This window comes from Girardinichthys multiradiatus, chromosome X, assembly GCF_021462225.1.
Source record: "Girardinichthys multiradiatus isolate DD_20200921_A chromosome X, DD_fGirMul_XY1, whole genome shotgun sequence".
Taxonomy (NCBI): domain Eukaryota; kingdom Metazoa; phylum Chordata; class Actinopteri; order Cyprinodontiformes; family Goodeidae; genus Girardinichthys; species Girardinichthys multiradiatus.
In genome coordinates this window covers 9,009,358-9,024,240 of record NC_061817.1, presented here as the reverse complement: position 1 = coordinate 9,024,240, position 14,883 = coordinate 9,009,358, and the positions used below count along the sequence as shown (strand labels likewise).

General features: G+C 39.5%; 1 protein-coding gene across 1 annotated transcript in view; it reads right to left on the bottom strand.

Moving 5' to 3' along the window:
• The window catches only part of LOC124863167 (voltage-dependent calcium channel gamma-3 subunit-like), a 36,093-nt gene extending 21,612 nt beyond the window's left edge, over nt 1-14,481 (bottom strand). The window contains exon 1 of the mRNA XM_047357433.1: nt 13,508-14,481. Within this exon, the coding sequence (XP_047213389.1) occupies nt 13,508-13,724 (217 nt within the window). The 5' untranslated portion in view covers nt 13,725-14,481. The remainder of the gene's footprint in view (nt 1-13,507) is intronic.
• Between the last annotated feature and the right edge of the window lie 402 nt (nt 14,482-14,883).

The window sequence follows — 14,883 nt, the reverse complement described above, 5'->3', positions numbered from 1 at the left end:
GCGCAACCAATTGAATTTTAATTTATAAACTCTTTAAAAAAATAAAGATTTGGCCAACTTAAACTAGGTAACATTTCCTCTTGTTTTGTACTGGGCACATTACTCTACACACATCTGTGGAAAAAATACATACAAGAACAAGATTTAAAAGAAATAATCAAAAGAAAAACATAACAAAAAACAGGATCACCGTCAAATACATTGCCTCTGCATCATCCCTTAGAGAAAGACTGGTCTGTGTAGGTACATATGAGTCACTTATTTGTTGGCTCCCTGATATATCTTTTGATGAGCTACCTCTGAATACTTTATCAGCAAGTGAGTCAGCTGTTGTCACACAGATTTACATCAAGTGTCATAACCAGTCAGTTATCTTTCAGCCACTAAACAGACATGTAAGCACACACAGATAGGAGGAGCGACTAAAATCAGCAGGTGAAACTGGAGGAAAGCGTCTTGGGGAAAGATTTAGGTGTTTTAACATTCTTGTCTAATATTTCATACTTTTTAAATAAATTTATCAAGATTTCTACAAAGGCTTGCAGAGAAAATTGGAAGTTAGAAAGAATTGTGAGGCACTAAAGTGGCTTGTTAAAATAAGACCTCATAGTATGGGCTTAATATATGAGAATAAGATATAAAAATCATCGTCCACCTTTACTTTGAATGGCAACCTATCTATTTTTCTTTCAAATTATGTATAAAATTATTAAAATGGATGCACATATTTGCCCTTTTCAGGACAATTGAGGGAACTGCATTATACTTTTGTCTTCCACATCTCATTGCTTGCTCTGGTGTTGCATTAATGATTTTCTCCCTTTTAGTCTCATCTCTTGTGCTACTGAATCCTTTAGGTCCATGAAGTTTCTTTACTGCCACTCAAGTATCCTAAGTCTCTTCAGTTGTCAAACCCTGTTGACAGAGATTCCCCCCATAATGCCGGTGCTCTTTTGGAAGTGGTGCTGGACTGTTTGAAGCTAAATCTGAACACCATTAAGGCTCTCAAATGTTGAGACTTTTCTAACTCAGCTGACCCAGTTCTTTCTATTTCCATGGTCACAGGTTCTGGCTCTAGCACTGATAAACTGGCTCTTGGCTTCAACTCTGAGACAGGCCAGAAGAAGGAAGTGCTTTCATCTGCAGCTAAAGATGGGGTTGTGGAGAATCCAGATGTTTTGGGCACAATGTTTAAACTACAGATTTAGTTTTGGTTTTTATGTATCTAATTTAAGACAAAAAGACAAAATAAAAATAGTAAAAACACTGAGATTTAACATAAATACAAAGTCAGATTGGCACTGGAATAACATTAAGTCACTGTTTCATATCCCCGCTGCTAATCTATGTCAGGTTTGTGTGACTACAGCTGTTAAACTGAATCCAGGCTGAAAACAGGCTCAATACTTATAATAGCTTTCCAAGTGTGAGCTCATGATATTTGGAGCATATTAGCCAACAACGAATGCAATTCAAACATTGCGCTGTCGGATACACATGAATATTGCGATGACATTAAATTCAAAAATGAATTGTGCAGCCATTGAAGTAGACCACCGGTATCCACTGACAGTCCTCATGTTCTAGATATTTCTATGGTTCAGCCTACCTGAATCAAATATATTCATCATTAGCCAAACCTCTGCAGAATTTCAGAGCTGGCTGAGGAAGTAATTCAGCCATTTCAATTAGCTGTGTTAGAGTTGGAAGACATCCAAGACAAATGGGACACCAGGACCTGATGACCGGATGTGGACACCATTGGTTTCGACTATAAGTAAGGAAGGAAGTTCATTCATTAAGATAACAGCCTCCAAGCAGCAGTATAAAGGTCCCACTGTAGAAAAAAGGACAACTAATCTTCAACAAGGTTTCAAACATCATCTGACCATCCATCAGGTGTATTGCAATACTAAAATCAAGCTTGCTCAGCAGCAAGCATACAAAAACAAAGGACATTTGTCTAAAAGGTCTAGGGTTGCCTAAGGGACAAAATATTTAAAGATATGATCCCTCTGAGGACACAGTGTTATGGCGTTAGTTTTGTATTCATTGCTTAAGAATTATTTGTCCTAAGTAAACAGATCTTTTGACTGAACTTGTAACTTATTCTGCAATCCCTTCTTTCTATTGTGGGCATACCTCCTACAGCCCCAGACTCCACTGTTTCACCCTCTTTCTACTCATTTACCTCCACTAAGACAGGGCATCACCTCAGCTACCTTGTGGGAGGTTGGACACTGCTCAGGACAAAAGACCTGGCTGTCATATTAGCAAAAGAAATGCCTGCCTTTCAATAAGCCATTGAAAGTCCTCAGTTCCCTACAAAATGTTCACTAACCAAGGTTTGGAGCCATCTCTCTGTTTCCTTTTAATCAGCAGCACTTTAGTTAATGTTATTACCCCCCCCCCCCCCCCCCCCCCCCACAACCCCTCCCCTACACCATCCAACCAGCAGTGCTACTGATGCAGTAAGCACGGTTAAAAGCCTTTGAATTCACATTTATAAATATTAACTGTTGTTAGACATTTATTAATATTCGCTAATAACCGTGTGCTCCGTAGTTCCTATGGCGCACAGCATTAAAGTTGCTCCCTAAGAGACCTTTCCCTAACATGCTACTGTTTTCTCTGAGTTAATTATCTTTTTTTTTCTCTCAGGTCTAGTTCTGCTTCTATCCAGCATGACCAAAAACAAGAACGCTGCAGTATCTCCCACTTATTGACCATTTTTTTTTAATTAAGTCACAAAACAACAATTTCATAAACATAAAGAGGACATAACCCTTGACATAAAATATACTGACAAATTCATTCTATTTTCCACTTTGAAAACTTTAAAACATTTCTTGTAGAGGCCAAGTATTTTTAGCAGCTATGACTCTAAGTCTTTTTGTGATGTAACAAACACTCAAAATAACACATAAAATATTGCCTTAAAACAAGGTTAAAACGAGACAAACAAAAACAGCACTGTTATCCCAGACATCCCCATGACCAACTAGCCAAGAGGTGCCAGATGTTCGTCCTTGATCTGTCTCGCTCTCACCAACGAGCAGCATGTGTGCAGAATAGTCAAACTATGAGGCTGGTCGCTGACTAAAACAACACAAGTCTCCATTTGAATTACCTCACTGGGCAGCGTAGCTTATCTGGGAATCCATACAGCCACCTCTGAGATATTTGCATTCATTCACTGCCTCCAGATTTCCTATTTTGCGTTAAAAAAGGTAGCATGGCGACTAGGATCACACAATCTTGCTGTGCAAAGGAGATTTCAACATCTTGTGGGCAAGGAACAGGCAGTCAGAAATGAACTGATTTGACATTTCTTAACTACAGTGATAAGTGATAGGGTCAAGAACTATTAACTCCAGCATAGCAGTAGACAAGGCTTGCAGCTAGACAATTGTTCTTCTTTCAGATTTCTTTAATAATGCATTAAATGGAAGATAAAAGATGGCATAAAATCAATGGAGCAATTTTGCATAAAGTCAGATTGCGCAGGCCAATGAAGTGGTCAGTAATACAATGAGACCAAGTGCCTTAAAAAGCCACGTGCTTAGTAAATAGAGTCCACCTGTGACTATTAAACTCAGTATGATACAGCTGCTTATTTGAAAGGACTTTGAAGACGTTGGACAGCTTATGGAACACTGTTTAGTCCATCATCTGAAAATGCAAAGGATAGCCCAACTGCAAACCTACCAAGACAAATTCAGCTAAACGTGCAGGTGAGACATGAAGAGCATCAATTAGAGAAGTAGCCAAAAGGACCACAGTACCCCTGGAAAAACTGCTGAGACCTCTAGCTCAGGTGGAAAAATCTGTCACAGGACAACTATTAGTCACGCACTCTGCAAATCGGCCTTTATGGAACAACTACTGTTGATTGAAAGACACAAAACGTCGTGCTAAAAGTTTGCCAAACCATGTAAATGAAAAGCTAACATGAAAAAGAAGGTGCCCTGGTCAGATGAGACGAAAACTGAACTTTATGGCCGACATGAAAAGTTTTCATGTTTCAGAAAACAAACACTGCAGATCACCTTAACCACACCAACCTCACTCTGAAACATGGTGGTGACAGAATCATGCTATTGAGACATATGCCACGTTTTTTTAGATTTTTATTTGTAAAACTGTTAAAAACCATTTATCCTTGTCATTCCACATCAAAAATATGCACTAGTTTGTTTTGGTCTTTGACATAAAAACCCCAATAAGATGCATTATAGTTTGAGATTGTGATGTGAGATAGCATGAACATTTTTTTTTAGCTTATGAAATTTGACAAATTTATGCAACGTCTTATCCATGTGGAAGTCTGCAATGCTAATCTGTCTAAGCAGAAGAAGTGCTGAATGTGAGATCTTTCAGACTTTTTAACTCATATAAATTGCTGTGTTTTTTGCTCTCAATCAGTTGGCTTGTTTTACAAAAGCTGCGGGCGTGTGGCCACATGCACCATGCACTCAAAATTGAAATGGTTTTACGAACTAGATAAGAGAAGAGAAGGGAGTGAGCAAGCGACAGGAAAGAAAGTCAAAAAGCAGAGCAAATTGGACTGCTTGTTTCCTCAGAGTGTCTCTGACAGCTCAGTCTGGATGACTGTGCCACTTTCTCTCTGCTTCTCTACCTCTCTCGCTCTCCCTGATTACCTCTTTACGGGCGAAAGAAAACGGGAGAGCAAAGGAGGGGGGAGAGAGGAAGGGGCTAGTTTCCACGGTGATGCCTGATGAAAGAGAACGAGGAAGGTTCTGCTCAGCTGCACACCTCTTCTTTTTCTCTTCTTTTCTCCTTTTCCTCCTCAAACATGTCCTCCCTTTCTTCTGCTTCCTCAAAAACATTCCCCTTTTCAAGTTTCAATTCTTCTTATTAGCTGTTCTCCTAACATTCAGAAAATATCCACTCATTCCATTCCAGTCAGCTGCCTCATCTCTTCTGAGTTCCTATCAGTTTAATAGATGCTTGTTCCAGTTGTTAACAAACTACATGGACAGAAGAGCAGTACATATATGGTGTTGTTGAATGTCACAGTTCCGAGCTGTGGGAATGACTCCTGTAGTAGCCCCCTTACTTTAGGGAGTCTTCTCTACCAGATTTCAGAAGCTGTCTGCTGTTTCATCCAGCAGCCGGGGGCACTGTCATGAGGCACTCTGACTAAAATGCTAATCGAGAATTAGAATTCTATTAAACCAAACCATGGTGCCACAAAGGCAAAAAATATCCAGAGGCTATGAGTAGTTGTAGTCCCTCTGCACTGGCGTACTTTGTTCAGCTTGACCTTCACCATGCTGAATGATTAATGTTCTTAGTGTAGTATTTAATCATAGTTTTCAGTGTAACTACTTTAAAAAATAATTTGCTCTGAAATTGTTTAATGTATTTGAAGTTTTAATTGGTATTGTTTCTTTTCCATCATCGTATCATATCTTTTAGCAAATCACAAAAGCTGAAACAGCTTGTTTTTTGGTGTTTTTAACTATCCTCTTCAAACTGTTAATTCTGTGTAACTTTTGCTGTGATGCAATGTTTCTACCATTACTGAATCTTGCACTATGACAGCTCTCATATATACTTATATGTGTATCATTGCTAAAGCTTTTACAAAATCCCTACTCAGATATCTCAGCATTGACCTAATCTAATGCAACGTTGTACAAAAGCTCTGTTTGCGCTAATGAAGCTTGAAACTAAATATGGCCTACTTTCTGATTAATTCGGCAATAAATTATATGATCGCTTGAGGGCACTGAGCCAGACACCTAGTTGATCCTTAAAAGCAAAAAAAAAAATCAAGACAAGACAATAATGTCATGGCAAAAGTACTTGTAACGTCTGTAACTGACTACACATACAGTTCAGACTAAACTATTCCTGTTTTGCATTGGTTAGGATCATCAAAATTAATTATTTCTACTTGTTAGATGCCAGAATAATAAGAGACTTGTTTTAGAAAAATATTTATTACTTTCATCAAGTCAGGACCCAGAACATGCAATCCCAGCTGTGAAGTATGTAGGTGGCAGCACTGTGTTGGACTGAAGCACAATGCACACAAGGAGGCAGTGAGTTTAAGGTGTCTTCAAATGCATCCACACGTTTGCCTCCATTTAACTCAAATGTTATTAATTAACCAATCAGTGGCTTACACGCATGACTTCATCATCTGGGGTTGCCCAATTCTTTAATAGCAACAGTAATCATATTCTATGTAAACTGCTGAGTTTGAAAAAAGAATAAAAACAAATTTCTCTCTTAGAATTCTGGCACTTGCTAATACAAATGTTTTTTGGTAATATTACCTGACCTAAAAGAGGAAGTGTTTACTCTATTTTAAGGTCAGACAATGAGGGAAAAAGGTTGGCTCTTTTTACAATGAATGTAAATTTATGGTGTCAACTCTATATTTAAGTTTTGTTTCCCATTTTCCTTTCAGCCACTATTATGGACCTTATCACTACTTAAACCATTTATTTTCACTGTTCCTCTAGCTAGGTGGATCATATCCCTCATGTGACTAATTGCTTTAGCTGCATTCACCATCTCCTTCTACCCCCTACACAGCAATGGATGAAGTCACTTGACTTTCCCTGCAGCAGCACGTGAAATCTTAAAGAGCTATTATCTATCTCTAACTAAACCATCCTTACACCTCGTCTATCTTCATGCCAGGGCCCCTTGCTGGCAGGTGACATTGAAACACTCCATATCTTTAATTACCTGGTTTTTTTTTTTTCTGTTCTCTTTCTTTTTGCTAGTGATGTCATTAGTTTATTGGATCCATTTCTTGCTTTTAGAGCCCCTCTTAATCTCTACTATGAGAGAATTTTAGGCAACAGAGTGCCCCGACATTTCCCGTAGATTCACTTGAAACTGAGGGCATGCACATCTCATCCATCACTTTTTACCCACTACCCTTCTGCACCTCCCTTCCCGCGCTTCATTCATGAAAATTCCTGTTTCTCTTCATTCATGTTTTCCCCCATCCCACTGCTGTCTTCTTTGCCCTCATTTTTCATAACACCTCAGCACACCTGCAGAGAAAAGCATTTACTGCTGCAAAACATTCCACAATGACCACATGCTGTTACGTGGGACAATAATTGCACACATTTACAATCATTCAACAGAACGAATAAAAATTTATAATTTCTGCATGTGTAAGTGATTATCCAAAGATACTTTTTATTTGTGGGTTGAAAAAGACTTCTAACAGCCTTTGTCTCATGTTAAAGAAAGACATCTATGCAAAGTTAGCAAGCTCTTGTTACGAAAAACCCATTTCAATTGAAATAGCCTGTAATGTTTTTTTTAGTATTTTTAAATCTTTATTGTGTAAATCAAATATGTTATGTAGCAGACTTGCCTTCTTTACACTAACTAATAAAGTAGACTTGCAGACAATTATATGCACATATGTGTGTTAATATATATATGTATGCCCAATAGCCAAAAATGACATTGCCAAAGGTAATCCAGACTTATAAAACCATGCACACGCACACCATTAAGGAATTTCCCCTTTATAAATCACAGCTGCAGCTTAACGTTTGTGTACAGGGTTCCGCCTGATGTTCTGCTCTCCACACGTCCACATTTAACCATAAATGTTCAATGCAAAGCACCTCATGAAAGTCAATGTGTATTTAAATGAGCCAGCTGATCAATATTATTTCATGGTTAACAAAGGCAACCACGGTGAAAAGAGCAAATAAACGCAATTTCACCGAGGCAGAAATCAAAGTGTTGGTGAGTGAGGTGGAGAGTGGAAAGAATATCATGTTTGGTAGCCACAGCATAAAAAAATCTGATATATTGACTGGTCATATTAACAATGCCTTCCAGGATGACAGACATTATTGTGCTTTGTGCTGGCTGCGATATCACAGAATTATGGATCATTTCAAAGAATTATGTTCCTTAAAGTAGCTTCAGGCAGACAGTTAAGTAATTGTTGATAATGTTTAACACATACCAGTCAGCTAACTCGCACTGGTAAGAGCAGGTTGCTAGGAACCCCAGGGTGGTAACACCTGTAATTGAACAGGAATAGCATGGTTCTGGCAAGTACTGGTCTCTCTAATACTTGACCCAGTTCAGCACATAGATCCAAGAGCAATGCTCTAGGGAGTCTAAATTGGCATATTAGCCAGTCATCATCAGGTGTCAAGAAAACTTGGTGATCCCTGAAACACATTCCCTCCTACTTCTTCCAACAGTGCCAATGCATTGATCGCGCAGCATTACATACAAGTGTTGCCACGGTATTTAAATGTTTTCAGCAGTCAGTGTTAGTGCCTCACACCATTTCACAATGTATGTGTTAATCTGTGGTACCCATCATCCTGGTGATCATCGGGGAGAGGAATGCTATAATGAGAAAGTTTGGTTGAAATGTTGAGCAGTCTTTGATTTAAGATTTAAGTTGGCTTATAAGACTTTTTTTATTTATGTGAAAGGTCCGTGTATATAGTTATGGCTCACCAGCGCAAGCATAAACAATGTGATTTTGAATGCTTATGATAAAGCTGATATATAATTAAAGTTTGATATGGAGTGAAATTGTTTGTCTGAGAGGAATCATGATGCAGTTTGGCTTCAATTTTTCCACCTCTCCATCTGCGCCACCAGTTACCCGTCTCCAGAACAGGCGTACGCATGGGTCAGAATTGCGTGAGGGACCGCACATTCTCCTGTCAAGCTTGTTTTTTATAGATCACAACCTGTGCGTGGAAGGTGAAGTTCCAGGCACCGTTTTGGGTGTACGCCATGTTTATAAATAAGGCCCCAGATGATGATCGAATTTCTGTTTTCTAGCAGAAACTTATGAGGTGTTTAGAATTAGCACATCTATAACTTGAAAGGAAGGGACGTGTAGCATACATGGACAGAAAACTTAAAGATGTATCAGAACATAGCCACTGTTGTTCTGCAATTAGTTGTATGAACGTGAGCAAATGCACATCTACATGTCTGTCAGTGTTTCTCACTGGTCGGCCTGTGTATATGTGTGCATGACATTGTGCTGACATTGAATTAACTGCTCTATCTCAGCTGTGCGTATATGGTGGCTTGGGGATATCCCACATTTTCTCGATTTATTCATGCAAGTACAATTATGTGCATTTGAATATATGCATAGGTGTGTGGATGTGTGTCAGTGTGAATGTCAATGAGTGTGTTCCCTTAAAGCTTTGTACCTGCACCATCTGGCCATATAATAGCCTTCTTTGCCCCCAAGAATGAGATGGTTATGCTTGGCAGTGACTTTCATGCTGATCCATGTACACAACAAGAAAGGGATGAAGCATGCAACGTTTTGGTAACAAATGAAACATTTTGCAGAGGAATAGCAGGACTGAAATTTTTTTTTTTGCTGTTACTTAAAAAAAGAGACTAATAATTCTACCCTTTTCCTTAAAATAATTTCTCAAAGTTACATTTGTTTGCTTTAAAATACGACAAATAGGAGGACCAATCGGTTCATATCCGTTTTATTAAATGGCATGCTAAAATGTAAATGATGAATGTACAACTCACAATTTCCCCCTTTGTTATTCAAATTGATGCAAAACAAGGAGAAAGACCAGGATTTGATCCCCAAACCCAGGATAACTGTCTCCCACCGCAAAGCAGCCAACAATCACCACCTATGACCTGAAAGAAACTAAGGTCTACAAGAAAAATGTAGAATCAAATTTTTAAACACATTGGATGCCTGTCTTTACTCCGTTCACCTTCTCCCAAAGCAAACACAGCAGGTTTTTATTTTATTGTCTGCATTGTCTGTAAAACACAAACACAGCCTACACCTACAACTGATAACCGCTAATATTGTAGCTGCAGAAATAAAAGTGTGCGTGTTTGGCTGCAGGTTAAAGACTTGGTTTGCACACAACAGTAACAAATACCAAGTAACCAAGCAACCAAGTAGCAATCAACTTAAAGAGGCTTCTTCTTCTTTACAATAAAAGAAGGAAAACTATCTATAGCAGATGAACAGTATCTAAATGTCATGGGTTCAAAAGATGAGGGGAAAAAGTCAGAGTCTAGAGATGCAGAAAACAAAAAACATTCTTCAAATGAAGTGAAGCGATGATACAATTAGGATGGCTCTGGGCACCTCTCATGGCCTTCATACTGGGATTCTTCTCTGGAGCAAACCCAAAACTTGCCAGAGGAAATATATATCCTTTCTGTCGTCAGACTGTCTTTGGATGCCCCAGAATGAGCTGGACAGTGCTGCTGAAGAGAGTTATATCCTGCTCTTCTTTTCAACTTGAAATCACCAACTACAATTTACCTTATTGGGTTTTCATGTGAAATACCAACCCAAAGCTGAGCATAATTGTGAAGTGGAAAGAAAATTACACAATGTCTTAAAAATATTCTAACAAATAAAAATCCAAAAAGTGTTGTGTGCGTGGGTATTCATCCTCTCTGAGTGAAATCTTTGTAGAACCACCTTTGGCTGCAATTACAGCTGCACGTCTTTAGAGGTATCTCCATACCAACATTGCTGATTCAGAAATTATTATTTTGAGCTGTCCTCATTGGATTTAGGTCTGCACTGATTGGACCATTGTAATACATAAATATGTTTTAATCGAAACCAGCCCTTTGTTTAGAGTCATGTCGCAGGAAGCTCCGTCCCAGTCCCAAATCTCTTGCAGGTTTTCTTCCAAGGTTATTCTGTATTTAGCTCCAACGATCATTCTTCAACTTTAAGCAGCTTCCTGTTCCTGCAGAAGAAAGGCATCCCCACAGCATGATGCATTCCACCACATATGCATTTTGCAAACAGGCAACAAAAAAATCAATTTTGATCTAAACTGACCAGATTTCCTTTATCCACATGATATTTGTAAATTAGCTGATATGTCCTTTTGTTTTCTTTCAACAGTGGCTAACACCTTGCCACTCATCTATAAAAGCCCAGTTTGTGGACACATGACTAACTATTGTCCTATCAACAGAATATCACGAAAACCAAAGACATGTATAGATAGAAAGAGGTCATATCTATCAGTTTTATAAGTTTACAAGGAAATAGCAAAGCATATCCAAATTTGGAATCAGTCCTCGCCTTTGTTTTTATTACAACGTTCAGCTGTCCTTCATTGGGATACAACAAATTGCCAGTAAGGTCACCTGCATCAAACTTCCCGAACTGCCTCATAGATTTTACAGGCGACTCAAATCTAAGACTCGTGACATTGTCCCCTGTCCTGAGCAACCACTGAACAGAGAAATTTGAGCTCTTACCGTCTAGCAAGGGATTCAAATTGCTGGAGCCCAGGACTAACAGGATGAAAAACTTACTGAAGCTTGCATTTGATTATACAATAAAACTGACTTGTTTTAAAACATTACATTAAAGCTTGATTTCCGATGACAGTTTTAAGATTGTAGTATTTAAAGGATTTTTACTGTGTTTTAGTGTTTTTACTGGTGAGGCTATGAATGTGTATTTTATTTTTCTTGTTATTTTCCTGTAGGGACAATAACAGGTTGAAGTGAATATTATGCCACCTGAGCTATGGTTCTCTGGAGCTCCTCCAGTTACCACGGGCCTCTTGACTGCTTCTCCGTTCAATGCTCTCCTTGTCCACCCTGACCGTTTAGGTGAACAACCATGTCTTGACGGGTTTGCAGTCATGCCATACTCTTTCCGTTATCAGATGATGGATTGAACATAGCTCTGTGGGATGTTCAAATGTTGCAATATTGTTTTATAACCTAACCCTCCTTAAACCTTCTCCATAACTTCCTTCCTGACCTGCCTGCTGTGTTCCTTGATCTTCACGATGCTGTTTGTTCACTGATGTTTTCGTACAAACATCCGTGGCACAGAACAGCTGGGTTTATTCTGACATTAAATTATAAAGAAGTGGAATCTATTGTATTTACTAATTATGTCATTTCTGAAGGCAATTGGTTGTGCTGACCCAGTAACCACTTGTTGTTTGAAAATACATTTAAACAATGTCTCAACTGTCTATAGAGGACTAGGCTAAAATTTGGATATATATTTGGTCTAAAAGTGAAAGTTTCTTAGACATCTAAATCAAGTTTTTTATGTTTATTATACAGTTTAAAAGAGATTGACATGCATGGCAATAAAGTGAAATAAACTAGGCTTAAGCTCAGACATGACAAGCATACTGTCTTACCTGTTGAGATACTAAACACAAGTAGAAATCCAAGATTTCATGCGGTCCTTTCATTGTTTTACTGCTGTCCTGTGCTACTGCTTTTTTTTTTTTTTTTTTACAAATAACAATTATTCCTCAGATGCCTTAGAGACATATTGTCAATGTCATGAGGGCAATTTGAAAAGCACAGATCTGCTGTCAATGTATGAGAGGTAAGTGTTTCCTATTAGAAATTACCATTCACGCTGAGCATATTAATCCAGCGGACTCTTCCTCCGTATATTGATATTTTTACCAGAACATCACAAGTTACACAATTAAATTAGTTAAGTTTCAGTTAGTACTGACTGGAATTTCAATAAATTTTGCAGACTTTGTTGCTGTCTTCATCACTTTCTAATTGTTTGGGATCTATAAATGAACTCATAAGGGCCAAGCTGCACCAGCTAAATGTGCTGTGAACATAAACGAAATACATACGTATCAATCATAGTGACTGCAGACTTAACATTGACACCTCAAAGTTGAAATCAGATGTATTCATCAGTTGAGGGTTTATTTAGGAGTATCAGAGTAAGAGGGGGTTGAATACAAAAGCGAGCCAAATCTTTATGATATCTTTTTAAGCTACTTCGGATTGGTCTATCACATTTAACACAAATTAATAAATAAAAATACATCAATGTCTGTGGTAATGGAAGAAAATGTGAAAAGGTTCAAGCGTATTAATACTTTTGGAAAGCAAGAGAAAGTCAGTGTATTTTTGAAAAAGGTTTTCCAGGTGCATTAACAACCTTGCTCAAGACTACAAGGAAGTCTGCATCCTTGCCAGTAAATCTAAGGAAATTAAGGATTACTCAAGGCAATGGATTTTAACTTTTTGTGTTTGTATACTGCATTCAACAGTTGTTTGCTCCATGAACACCAGTGTCATTCAGACTAAGCTCTGATAGGAGTGAAAGCTGTTTGACTCTCAACAACAACATGAATTTATGGCAAATATCTATCAAAGATAGAGGCAAGAAACATGCAGACCAAGGTCTTCATTGGTTATAATTCCGACACTCCTGACTGAGTGTGGAGGAATGCAAGCGCTAACTCCGGAGAAGGAAATTCCAAGTTCTTGATCATAACCTCGGCTCACACCCATGAAGGCAGAAACACACTGATGCTCCTCTGGTATCGCAGTGTATGGGAGGTGTCTGCATGCGTGATTGCGTGTTAGAGCAGAGAGCTGCACATGAACGCATGGGGTATGGCGTACCCATGCACACGCACACACAAAGGGACAGCTTCGACCGTGAGACAGATAGATAGCCAGCGAGTCAGTCAGACTGATCACGTACCTTCCAGACAGCAGGTTCGCCAGAGGCCGGAGTGCGTCATCACCTCCTCATTCTTGCGGCTCGTGTCGTTGTCGCCGCTGCTCTTCACGCGGCAGACCCCGCGCGAGTACAGCCAGTAGTCCGTGCCGACGGCGATGGTCATGAGGCTGAAGGCGGCGAACGCGCCCACCGTCGTCACGAGCATCTGGACGCCGCGGTCACACATCAGCATCTTCATATAGGCGGCTCCCTGGGTACCTTAATCCTCCTCTCCTCCGCTTCTTCTTCTTTTTAGATTCACTGTTTAATTTCTCTAATTTCGCGACTGGAACAGTCAAAGAGAGGAGTTGCGGGCAGACAGGCACTTGAAAACTGAAAAAATTGTGAAATATTTGGTGAGCATATGGAGGAAAATAGCTGCTTCGGGAAGGTGGGAGGCTGGAGGAAGCGACCACCGGTTGTCCCCAACAGCTCGACACTGCCCACACTCACTCAGAGCGGAGGGTGATGCCACATCCTGCCCTCATGTGTCCCAGTGAATATTTTCCTTTAGCCTTCTTTATATCCGTAGCGGCTCTTCCTCAACAACTCGCCTTTGTAGGACAAATTACTATTTTCTAAACAATTTTCGCCCCTAACTCACCTCGGGGTTTCCTCTTTCGATCACGTCGCTTTAAGCAGAAAAAATCCCATTCCTTAGATAAGGACGACCTTTAGGCTTTCCATGGTAGGTTTATTGACTCGTCGACATATTTTTCCCCCCTCTTCGATGTCAAAGGCTACAAGTCGTCCAAACTCGCATATTTAAAGCCTTCAGTGGTAAGACACCAATCAACTGTTTGGGTTTAATGCGTTTTAAAGAGGCAGGCTGTTTAAATTAAAGGGGAAAAAAATGCAATTCAATTGGACTCAAACACGCCTGAGCCAGTTGTGCCCGTTGGTACAAATGGAAAAAAGAGAAAAGAAGAAAAAAAGATAGCGGTTGCCTCCCCCTTGTCCTCCTCCCCCTCTTCATCGCCTTCCTCCTCCTCCTCATCATCCTCTCTGTCCAACCAACACAAACTAAAATTAACCGCGCGTGTCTCTAAACTCCGCCCGCGGCAGCACCGCTCGGCGCGGATGGGATCGTGGAAAAGCAGCGCCCACTGGGAGCCAATCGCCATCCTCCGTTCTGGTTTAGGTCCCGCCCATCGCCGCATCGCTGGCTGTATTAAAGCACAAAGGTTCTCCGGTTATTTAAACCTAAAGAGAAGATATATCTGGTTGTATGTGTAAAGTAAAACCCCACTCAAACATATTCATACCACAGCAGAATGAATTACACTGGGTTTAATATGGAGATCCAAAAGTGCCACAGTTAAATAAATGAACAAATCAACAAACTATTTATCATAAAT